Source organism: Myxocyprinus asiaticus, chromosome 28 (genome assembly GCF_019703515.2).
Source record: "Myxocyprinus asiaticus isolate MX2 ecotype Aquarium Trade chromosome 28, UBuf_Myxa_2, whole genome shotgun sequence".
Taxonomy (NCBI): domain Eukaryota; kingdom Metazoa; phylum Chordata; class Actinopteri; order Cypriniformes; family Catostomidae; genus Myxocyprinus; species Myxocyprinus asiaticus.
The window spans coordinates 33,592,711-33,605,493 of NC_059371.1; the positions used below are offsets into that span (position 1 = coordinate 33,592,711).

General features: G+C 35.1%; 1 protein-coding gene and 1 long non-coding RNA gene across 2 annotated transcripts in view; both read left to right on the forward strand.

Moving 5' to 3' along the window:
* LOC127419147 (uncharacterized) overlaps nt 1–12,783 on the forward strand; it is a 50,525-nt gene that overhangs the window by 15,676 nt on the left and 22,066 nt on the right. Inside the window, exon 2 of the long non-coding RNA XR_007893613.1 lies at nt 4,485–4,536. This is a non-coding gene — a long non-coding RNA (uncharacterized LOC127419147). The remainder of the gene's footprint in view (nt 1–4,484; nt 4,537–12,783) is intronic.
* Nucleotides 9,872–12,146, forward strand: hoxc4a (homeobox C4a). Its single transcript, XM_051660306.1, has 2 exons — nt 9,872–10,656; nt 11,160–12,146. The coding sequence occupies exons 1-2, from the start codon at nt 10,224–10,226 to the stop codon at nt 11,531–11,533; spliced, it is 807 nt and encodes a 268-aa protein (XP_051516266.1). The 5' UTR covers nt 9,872–10,223; the 3' UTR covers nt 11,534–12,146.

Sequence of the window (12,783 nt, forward strand, 5' to 3'; positions counted from 1 at the left end):
TCCATTCTTTTCATATGCCAAAACTCTCCATTGTATGGCTCTATAGCACTGGGAAAACAAGGTGAAAGGTTATTGTCCCCATAATGTTTTGACATGGTCATACAATCATTTTTGATGATTTATCTACAAGTAGTAAATAATAGGGGGTGTTGTGTACATTTCGGAAGAGCGTCACTACAGGGGATCTCCAATGTAGTAATGATTATGTTTTTTGGAAAACTAAGATAAGGCTGCAGAATAAAAACAACATTCTTAATTTTTGGAGGGTCTTGAATGCAGTATGTTTACCATTCAGAGAATAATTGAAAAGGCTTTTGTTTCCAGTTATAAGGTCCCTCAAAAGAAGTGCAATCTCATGAGAGTTGTAATGGGGAAAAACTGTGGATTCCAATTAAAATTCCTTCATTTTCCTTTCCAATGTTCTGTCATGCGTTCCATCACTTCAGTTCAGTTTATCCTGTATTTGTTATACACAAAAATAATATTCAAATGCCATTGCTTTTAGGGTACTTATAAATTATATATATATATATATATATATATATATATATATATATATATTATTTATTTATTTATTTTTTTTCAGCAACAAATTCCAGCATGACTTATACAACATGACATTATTCTGAGATGTAAATATGATAAGAGCCAGATTCGCATACATTTCACAAAACTGCTTTGCACAGCTTCCCTATAAGTCACTGATTACAGTTTGGGGTGTCCACAAGACTGTAGACTAAAGGCTTATTTCACTCTGTAGTTTTGTATTGTAAGGCTAATTTATGTTGTAAATACCACTGAATTGTAAATTCCATGACTTGCCAAGGGATTTCCTCCAGTGCTAAGTGTTGAGGACATACCTTTCATTTTTTTGTAGACAGAACTGGCAAGAAGAAAAATGGGAGGGGTTTTGGTTGACGTCAAAACAAATGTTAGTGAACAAAGTGAACTTCATAGAACTTATAACTTGTTGACTTGGTTATTTGTTTGTCATAATGCAAAGTTTAGCTTATTCTAAACACTGGCTAAATTATTACTTTTTTTCTTTTCAGTACATTACAATTAATCAATAATTAATTTGGTGAATTTACACTGGCTCATACATTATGACATGTGTGGCACTTATCAGGGGTGGACTGGCAGTCGGGAGCACCGGTCGTTTTCCCGGTGGGCCGTTGGGTAATTTAGGCCGGGGCTGCTGCACAAAAAAACGGCTCACCCTACAGGCAATATAGGCAGCCGCCCTGGGCTCCAACATGCCCGCGCGGACCTCATTACAGAGTGAATATTCAAAAAACTTTGGAATGTAAAGCCAGTACAATAGCTTTTTTTTTTTTTTTTTTTTAAATAATTGAATTGACTTTTACTTTGAAATTACTTCCACCTCCTAGTACTTTTCCATTCAAGCGTACTAACACGATACCTCACGTGGACCTCATTATCTGACATAAAAATCACAATAATAGTGACAACCAAAGACAACATATTAAGTATAAGATGCTCTGAATAATCACAAAATGAGAAATAACTGTAAGTTACAACAAATACAATAACAGTAGTGTAAATAAAATAGGCAAACAGTAAAGCTATGAGCAGTTCATAGTCATTTGCATAATTTATTCATACCACAGAGAGCTGAAGTGCCACTTGCTGAATAATGCTCATGCCTGATAAAACTGCAGAAAATAAGTCACGAAAAAGATTACTTTGTAGCTATTTGAGTCTTTGAGGCTTACTTTGTTTAAAGGACAGCAGAAACAGCGCTTGTCAAAGCATAGAGCTTTTCACATTTTCTCCAGAATAATCTGGGGAAGGCATTAAAACACTGCAGATATAAAGATGCAACAAACTCACATAGAGTGAAAATATGAGAAATTAATCTGCTATATATCTGCAAAGTTCTCCACTTTAAGAGGTATGTTTATTTTGTTTTACATATATTTAAATTTGTTTATATTTATAAATGTACATATTCTGGCCAGATTTGTTTTCACTGATTTTTTTTAAAATAAACATTTACACATATGAGTAATTAACATGAAATTTTAAGCATTGTCATCAGTGCCCTGCTGTGTGTAACTATTTTAAACAACATTTTATGATCTTGTATATCTATATATACACACATATATAATATGTTATCATTATACTTGTTGTTTCCATAACCTCATATTACCTAAGACAATAGTTTATTTGCACTTCTAGAAAAAAGTTGAAAGGTGATTAAGATCTTTAAAAACTTTGAAGAAATGCTGACTTTTCACAGCACCTAAAATACAGACTTTCCCTTGTACTTGCATGCACATTTTAACTTAACATCTGTATGTTGGGAAAAAAGTTTTCGGACATGTTATCTGTCTAAACTATAAAGTGCTTATTTTAGTGATTTCTATAAAAAATCCACTCATCACATTTACAGTGGGTTTTTTTATTTTTTTTTTTAAAATTATGACAATTTCTGCACTGAGGTGCCCGTAGTCATGACTCACAGTCAATAGGGGTCTTCAATATAATCTTTTTTTTTTTCTTCTTTTTTTTTCAACACAAAAATGTGAAATTGAGCCGGGAAATGAAATCAATGAGCCAGTGTGTTATGGTGTGGTGTGTTGCAAACCGGGTTTGGTGGGCCACTCTGGGCCAGAAAGTCCAGGGCCACTTTTTAGACCCAGTCTGCCCCTGGCTGTTATGTTACACAGTGCCTTAGCACTTAGCACTATTTATACCTTACACTATTAATTCAGTGGTTGAACAGCTACATAGTTAATTTTGCATATTTATATTAAAATACACATACATATTATTAATATATTTTATATTGTTACATTTAGAGCATTTTATTGGGTGTTGAAATGAGGAAGCTAAGATAATGTTGTCCATTGAAACATCCATTGAAACATCAAATGTCCAGTGTTAGTAAAAGAAACACTGTTTTCATTTTTATTTTTCCTTTAGTACACACATTTGTGTATCTGAATAATGGAAAGCACTTAATTAATTCTTTAATTTGCTGACATTTATAATTAAAGGTCAAATTGAGTCCTCTCTCCCTTCTATGCGTCATTACTTTTATTCTATGATTTAAACTCTTTTAATACAGTGCCAAAAACATTAACTGCCAATAGGGGGCAATAGTTTTATATTCCTCTGTTTTACTCTCTCGGAGTGCAGGCTACACAGAGTTCAGCATATTCTTTTGTCATTTACCAGATTGCAACTAGACAAAGAGCAATATGCCAGTAATTGCCCTTCAGAGTTGGTTACATAGATACATTTTGAAAGAATGGGTAAATGATGCAGAATTTATAAGGCATTAATGCTGTTGCATGCAGAGGTAAACAAGGGTATTTCTTTAAATGCTGGAATAGCCTCAAGTAACAATCCATATATTGTTTATAGACAATCTCTGTTTGCACAAGCAGTTAGAAAATTCCAAGACAGTACCCTCATCCTCTTAGTGGATAAACTCTTTTTATTCAGTGAATTATATGGATGGGGTGAATAAATGAGGGGGGAAATAGTTAGGAAATAATTATTGCACTTTTGGTCATGGGACAATATGGACTGTATTTGCTACAATAAAGAATTACAGCTTTTGCTTTTAACATACCATAGTGTTTTTGCCTGTACTAGAGTGTTTATGGGCCTTATTGTGTGAGAGCTTCTCAGTGCTGAACATGAAAAATTGAAGTACTGAGGCAAATTTGCTCTCTTTGAAGCAGATTTGATTGATTGATTGATTGATTGATTGATTGATTGATTGGATTGACTCTTTATATATAAAATTATGTTTCTGTCTCTGTGTAAAAGCACTGTAGTTAATTGACTAAAATTACTTTTTCATTTTTCTTTGCACCCTCTTTTTAATAGCGTAAATTCAGGTAAATCAGGCCACTTTTGTCATTCATCTCATAGACAAAGAGTGGGCAACTCTATGTGAAGACATATTAAACATGTTATTGTTAAGACAAACTGTATGAAGCTGTAAACCTAAAAGAAAGAAATGTTCCGCATTCTTTTTTGCATGTCAACCTGAGCAAGTAGGATCTCATTTTAGGATCCTCTGTTATTGCAAAAATAACTACATTCATCAATGGAAATAGTAGCCTACTGAAAATAACCTGTGCTAAATACATTGCCTTGTCCTAGTTTAAAGGAACATGCCTTTGGACAGTTCACCCTCAAAGAGAGACAAAGAGAAGCTGTACTAAAACAAAAACAGTCATGAATTGAAATGTAGCTGTCAGAATATCATTGATAACTTTGTGTTGAGTTGCATGTTTGTTACTTACACTTTCCACACAAGATTAAAGACATTTTAACAGCCTTAATATGGTTATATACATTTTACCTATTCATTTAGCCTTTTAATTTACACCAGGGTTATGAGAGAGTGCAGGACTTCCATCACAACAATTCCATTATTTTAATTTCAAATCCATGCCTTTTTACACTAAATTATTCTAAATTTATTTATTTATTTTTAGCGGATGAGGAAATGATGAACGTGCGGAAGAGAAGGACTGCATCGTTGCACTGGTAAGTCTTAACGTTATTTCCTTGTTCTAGCACAATATTCTTGTCCCATCTTGTTTCGCTGCGTAGTAAACAGAGAGGGCAGTGTTCCCTGAGAATAGAAGGCAACTAAAGCACATATGCCAATCTGTTAAAGGCAAGGGGGTGAAGTTTGAGCAATTTGTTGCGCTTGTGAGCTATTAAGTTCTTTTTATCATATTGTAAACGTCTTAAATGCAAGCAAGACATACAAAATAATAATAATAAATAAATAAATAAATAAATAAATAAATAAATAAATAAATGATAATAAATGCATTGAGGAAAACAACTTTCTAAAACTTAACACTATTTAATTTGATAAATAAGCATATTTTTTCTTCAATAAATGTAAATATAACAAAAATAACTATGTTAACTAAATTAAAATGTAAATAAAATTATATTTAATAAAAATAAAACGAGAAAAAAATAGAATGTGTTAGCCTGACTAGTTAAGTATTTGAATAATAATTTAAATAAAAAATAAATAAGACAAACGCTGAATTTAGCTGATTTTGTTGTTTACTGGATACATAAGAATTGCACGACTTAATTTAAATATGTATATTGGACTTGAAATGCTCATATGTAGAAAATTAGTAAGGCTCAGTTTTCCAACTCTCTTCTCCTTTTTATCTTGTATTAAAGTTTTCGGTGACTAACTAAATTTCACTCCAAATTTAAGACTAAGATTTAAGAAAATTGCACCCGAAAAATTTTGAAATTATTCAAAATGAATGCAAAGGGGATAGTTAAAATGTCACACAGGCGTAAAATGTCATTCCTTCAAACGTAACCACCTATAGACCCTTGTCATAGCAATTCCCTTCCATTTAAAATTCCACCTTCTTTACATGTCTGTCTATCTATCTATCTATCTATCTATCTATCTATCTATCTATCTGTCTGTCTGTCTGTCTGTCTGTCTGTCTGTTTTCTATCTATCTATCTATCTATCTATCTATCTATCTATCTATCTATCTATCTATCTATCTATCTATCTATCTGTCTGTCTGTCTGTCTATCTATCTATCTATCTATCTATCTATCTATCTATCTATCTATCTATCTGTCTGTCTGTCTGTCTGTCTGTCTGTTTGTCTGTCTGTCTGTGTGTAGTGGGAATTCAACAATATACAAGAGTCATCAAGCAAATTCGCCGGCGGGTACAGATTTTTTCAACTCTCTACATTATAACTAGTTATTGAGCTAGGTGCAAGATCCAAGACCATTTGTGTGCAGAGGGAATTCATCGCTTTTAGCTCATCAATAACTCCTTGGCAGTGAACTATTGGAACGAGTCGAACGCGAGGGGTGAAATGCGGGTCAGGCTGTCTAACTAATATTAAAATGCGTCCGCAACACTGGAACAGGGTCGAGTGGGTGAATGGGGGCGTTTTCGTGCTGGTGGGGGTGGGCAAAAATCCCCATCGCATCTACAGGGTCTAGAAGTAAAATAAAATACAGGAGATGAGGCAAGTAGGCTGTTCCTTAGAATTTGATTTGTTAAAGAGTTGTATCTATTTGTTGAAAAATACAAATATTTTCTTAATTTGAAATGGTGGGTTGAAATTCGGAATTCAAAATGTTGACTGTTGCATCTACACAATTAAAAAAAAAAAGAAAACAATATATATATATATATATATATACATATATATATATATATATATATATATATATATATATATATATATATATATATATATATATATATATATATATATATATATATATATATATATAGACAGGGTTGGGGAGTAACGGAATACATGTAACGGGATTACGTATTTAAAATACAAAATATAAGTAACTGTATTCCACTACAGTTACAATTTAAATCATTGATAATTAGAATACAGTTACATTCAAAAAGTATTTTGATTACTAAAGAGATTACTTTGCATTTTATTGTCATTTGTTTCATTTAATATTTAGTCCTTTCAGATGGAAAACATTAATACATATAAATGATGCGATCCAAAGTGCATTTGAACAGCGGTGAAACACTTTCTTATGATGTGTTACATTCATACGAGCAGACAGAGAAGTAAGTTTGAAGTAAGTTTGGAGCAGAAGAAATAGAAATAAACCTTGTGTAAATCGTCAGCTTTATGCTAAGCTAAATGCTATTTCTAGCATTTTTTACATGCACGTTACCAGACACGATCATATTTTTTTATCAGGAAAATTCACGTTGGATCATAATTTCTTTTTTCTAGTAAGACCTTTGATATTAGGGCAAAAATCGTATTCTTGATAATATTTTTTTATTGTTTTCCTGTAAAAATATCTAAAAATCCTTAAAACAAGATCAATTAGATTGATCTTGTTTTAGTAACAACACTGCATAAGATATTTAGGTTTTTCAGAGAATGTATTTTTAACATGTGTATTTTGTCTTACTGTACTGGCAGAGTTTTTATAGTCAAAACAAGTGAAAAAATCTACAAGTGCTGAAGAAGTAATCCAAAGTATTTAGAATACGTTACTGACCTTGAGTAATCTAACGGAATACGTTACAAATTACATTTTACAGCATGTATTCTGTAATCTGTAGTGGAATACTTTTCAAAAGTAACCCTCCCAACCCTGTATATATATATATGTTTACGTTTTTTTAAAGGGTGCGTCCTTGTCTCTTATTTGTGTCTGTTTAGATGAAATTGTAGAGAGAAATGCAGCAGGGCACGGTGTTGCGGGTTACCGCGCGGTCAAATGGTAATAGCGTTCACAATACCCCCCCCCCCCCCCGGAACAAAAGACACTTATTTTTCATCTGTGCTGTCACGTGTCCGCTTTGTGCACAACGTGTTTGTGACTGAATTTTCAAGTAGGTGCTCTAGGTGTTTGAAATTTGATAAAATTTGATAGTAAAAATATTTATCTTTTCTCTGTCTCTTGCTCACTCTGTCTCAATTCTTTTACTCCACCTAATGGAGATGGTAAGGGGTGATGCAAAGACTATAGGCTTAAATGGAAAATGTGTATAAGGCAGAACAGGTAAAAAAAAAAAAAGAAAAAGAAGAAGGGAAGAAAAAAAAGGTAAGCCACAGCCAACTGAGAAAAAACGGAGCTGTTGAATGATTATAATTTATTGGTCACACTACTGATTAGGGCTGGGTTTCCCAATAACGTTGTAACTTACGCTTTTATAGTCGTCTTAACGAACGTCGCTCTTTATTTTACGATGGAGTAACGCCTGTTTCCCAAACCAGTAGGTAGATCGCTCGTTATAAAGTAGAACTTAAGTGCTTCGTTACAGGAGCTGTCCAGTCCAAAGGTGCTGATCATTTTGGCAAATATGTCCAGAGTTTGTCTTCTCAACATTAAAATAATATGGGAACACAAACAAACATGGAAGTTGTTTTTAACCTTGTCGAGGCGCGGAAATGTATTAGCTGTTACAGAATTTATTTATAGAAATAATGATGGATTTAAGACAGACATTCAGATGTATTGATGCTCAATCATATAGATTAATGAAAGTGACGCAATAAATGCATGTAACTTGAATGTGCGTGTTGTGAATCTTAAGCGACTGTCATGTAGCCTAAAGTTTTTTGGCTGGAAACTGAACAAATGTACACAGAACAGGATTAAAATTAATGACGGGCATCAGTACTGAACTACTCTTAGACCTATCTAAATATTAATAGATCATCTGGTTAGAGTTCAAGGCACTGTGCACTTGTAGCCTTATGCATCATGCAATTTGTTGCTGCCTTGTAAAAAGACTATAAGCGAGCTGATTTGAAACATCCATTGGAGGAAGGAGGAAGAGGAGGAGGAAGAGAGAGAGGGAATCTCTTATTGCACACTCTTACTCTAATCTCCTTTGTTGACCAAATGTTAATTATGTATTAGCATATTTATTTAAGTTTTAAACTGCATGGTCACATATATTACTCATGTCTTCTTAAATCATCTGTTTAATAACATGGCATTACAATTATTGCCATTACAATTATGCTTATCAGAGAAGGCTAATATAAGGTTATACTGTATTACTAATATAAGGTTATTCTGTATCTTGTAATTTAAACCTATCATGTTGAATGTTCAGACTGCGGAGACTGCCTATTGATTTCATAGCGATTTTTCAACACTTGTGTATCCTCTGAAATAGTTTACAATGGCTTTCCAATGATCAAAATAATATTAAACAATTTATTCAATGTCCCATTGTCTTTGATAAACAGTGAAAGGTGTCAGAGAGATAAGCTGCATTTAATGGACTTAAGAGCGGTTCAAAGCTCTCGTTAATTTACGAAAGTTTTTACGAACTACTTAGATAACGTTGCTTTTGGGAAACGCGCCTTAGAGATTAAGTACTACTTAAGTGCTGCTAACGTTCTACTTAGTGCTTCTGGAAACCCAGCCTAAGTCTTACTAGCTCAGATACCTTGGCATATCTTTTTCGAGCAGTAGAAGAATAAATTACACTAATATCAATGGGATATAATTCAACAAACCTTTCGTGAAATAATAAAGTGGATGTTTAGACATTTAAAAATAATAATAATAGCAAAGCAAATATTACTTTTGTTTATATTATTTTTGCCACCCAAAAACCTTTACCCAGAAAATGCTTAAGTCCCATTCCAGATGAAGAGGAAAATCAGTAGTCGTCTATATGTACCCTGTAGAACCGAATTTGTGTCCAAAAAATGAAAATCGCAAATACGTCTCTACAGGAATACATGGGCGACTTAAAAGCCACGAAAGCCAAGCTGGGTTTGTATTCGTCTTAGTCAAAGGCACGTGACATCGTGCTAAAGTTTTTTGCTCTTACAGTCATTAGTAGATGGGCTTAAATAAACAGAATTAGTACAGGACGACATGAACATAATGAGCTATAAACGGTATAGGACGTATGCTGCAAGAGGAAATATGCTGCATGCCATCCGTTGTAAACGATTTATTTAAAACTTTTATAGCCTAAAAAAACACAGAATACTCCCCAATAAAAGTAATTCAACTGCCTGAGGTCAAAACATAATTTCTTACGTTTTTACTTGGCTACAACACTAACGAAGTAAAAAAAATAAAATAAAAAATAATAATAAAATAAAAAAAATCTATAAAACGACGAGTGAGACATGCACGTTTTCTGGAGGTACCTCAAAAAATATACCCTGCTAATTCTAATACATATTGCCTGCTTGGATTGCAGTAAATAAAACGAGGCAGAAATAGCATTTGATCATGTATTATCATTATTGGCAGTAAGTGGAGTATATTTGATCCATTATTGTCTCAATTAGACGTCTTATTTGTTCTTTATTTCGAAACAAGTCATTGGTAAACTCTTGTTAACTCTGGAAACAGCCCATGGTGGTGTGGCATGATAGGAGAGGTCTTTCCCATTGTATGTATGCGTGCGTGTGTGATAGAGAGGGGGAGATAGATAGGGCGAGAGAGAGAGAGAGAGAGAGAGAGAGAGAGAGAGAGAGAGAGAGAGAGAGAGACTTGGCGCACAATGGCGGAAAATTTAAGGTACATTGGCGAATGCTCTGGTTCCTTATCCGGGGACTACATAGCCCCATGCCATTGGGCCATCATATCACGTGGTAAAAGTAACTTTACAGGGTTGCTCGCTAGTAGGAGGGCTTTATGGAGCAGAAAAACGACAAAGCTAGAAAAATTATTTTCCACTCCAGAAATTAATGATCATGAGCTCGTATTTGATGGACTCTAACTACATCGATCCGAAATTTCCTCCTTGTGAGGAATATTCGCAAAATAGCTACATTCCCGAACACAGCCCCGAATATTACAGCCGTGCAAGGGACAGTGGCTACCAGCATCACCACCAGGAGTTATACCCTCCACGGGCAAGCTACCAGGAGCGTCAATACAACTGTGCAAGCATCCCTGAACCTGATACTCAAAGAGGACATGGACTGCCTCATGCGGGGCACCTGCTCGGAAAAGGGCAATCTGCCTCATGTGAGCCCCCACCGTTACCCCTATCTCCAGCTACCCCTCCGGCTGCATCCTCCGCCTGCAATCTAGCCACCCCGGAGCATCCCAACAGCTCAGCCTCTGCCAAACAACCCGTGGTGTACCCATGGATGAAGAAAATTCACGTCAGCACCGGTAGGCAACTTGAGTGTATTTCTCTTAAGCACTGTAAAGCTCGCCCCTCATTCTAACTCTCTCTCTCCGTCTGCCTCACTCCTTTTTACACATCCCCTGGCCAGCCTCTGCTACGATAGGATAGAAGCCTTTGAAATGGCACAATTGAGGCGGATTTACGACTAGGCATTGGTAATTACACCCACCATAAATTTTATAGCCGAGGTATACTCTGGGCAGTCGTATCACCATGTGGCTTCTCTTGTTATGAGTGTGTGAGAGAGTGAGGGAGATCTGGGACCAGAGAAAAACTAAGCTTTATAATGTTACATTAATAATTCAGTGCTGAGTCCAAAGTGATTTTAGCCTTATTATAGAAAGCTACATAAGTTTGAGATATTTGAACCCACCCTCGCCCCGCTCTGTCGCCACCATTTCTCAGTTAAAGTCACGCTTGTTTACCCTATCCTTCCCTTGCTGCTTCTTTTCTATTCTTTCTTTCCCTTTGCTTCTCCTCTTTCCAGTGAACTCTAGTTACAATGGAGCGGAACCCAAGCGGTCTAGAACTGCTTACACTCGCCAGCAAGTCTTAGAATTGGAGAAGGAATTCCACTATAATCGGTACTTAACACGGCGAAGACGAATCGAGATTGCTCATTCCTTGGTCCTCTCGGAGAGGCAAATCAAAATTTGGTTTCAGAACCGCAGGATGAAGTGGAAAAAAGACCATAGGCTGCCAAACACCAAAGTCAGATCCTCGTCTTCAACGGGCATTTCCTCTGGGTCCAACACAAGCTCAACGGCTGGCGTTGTGGCGGCAGCTTCCACCACTAACACCATGTCAGCCTCCGAAGACCTCTCTGGAACAGAGCGTGGCGAGGATATTACAAGGTTATAAGAGAACTATTTCAAGGAGAGAAGGGGAGATCAAAATGACTGATTATTGATCAAATATAATATATTTTGTTTTCGTAGGTATCTTGTGCATAAAGGGGATTCCTTTCAGTCCACAGTTATATAAAATGCATGTTATATAGCATGGATTACTGCGAATACCTATGGATTATTTTTTACGCAAAACAGGGTTTAATTTATTAAAGCTGAATCAATATGATGTTTTTCCCAGGAGTAGTGTTTTGGACGAAGCAGGTTATGGACATTTTATTCAAATGATATTTGTGGGCCCTTCTTTGCTCAGCTGCCAAGGTGAAGTGCACAACTGATCTATTTATTTCTCGCTCGAGAGAGGGGATACTTTTTTGTACTGTAAATGAAAAACATTATCGTCGATATCGATAGAAAATCTTAAACGTCTTTGTTTTCTTTAAAAATACAACATGCTGTGGATTATCTGTCGTATGGAAAGGTTACGATTTTAAATTATCATTTAGTTTTGTTGTGATGGCGTTGTGTTTAGGCTATTAACAGCAGATTGTTGTTAGATGCAATAAAACCAGTTTAGTGTATTTGTGCTAATTATATTGGTCAATAAAACGTGTCTATTAGTTTTACCTAGACTTGGGTGTATATTTATTAATGCACAATGTAGACTGATTTTTTATTATTGCACAATGTAGACTAAATGCATACCGTACGTATAAACAGCGAAAGGTTTTCTCTACAGTTTTAACAGGGGATGCACAGACTTTATTGTTAATAGACAGTTAAAAATGCAAATATAGGCCCAAAAGAAAAATCATGTTATATCTACATTTAACAGCAAAATATACACCAGTGGTCCTGAGTGGGTTTTGTTTTTATTAAAAAATTATATTTTTTGCTGCAGAGAATGAATTAACCATTTTATTTATGACAAACCGTTTCTTATATCTAAAACATCGTCTCTTATACCTGTGCGCTCCATTAGGATAGGTTGTGCACCCATCACTTTCTCACACATTCGATTAATGTAGCACGTAATTCGGGCCTTTTCAGTGGGGACCTCTTCACTCCGGAGAATGGCTTGCTGTTCATTACTGATTTCAACATTGCTAAAAATGTCTCTGAAAATCAATTACAGTATTCAACGTATTAGTTACAGCATTTAATCTAGTGATGCACTTCCTGTATTTCCACTTTTCATTCCACTTTAACATGCACGTTGTCAAACTAACAAACTAATTTTGACATATCTCCAAACACATTGTT

Coding starts and splice junctions, on each gene's coding strand:
- hoxc4a (XM_051660306.1), top strand. CDS start 10,224: ATGATCATGAGCTCGTATTTGATGGACTCTAACTACATCGATCCGAAA. Junction 10,657..11,159: donor GAAAATTCACGTCAGCACCG/GTAGGCAACTTG, acceptor TCCTCTTTCCAG/TGAACTCTAGTTACAATGGA.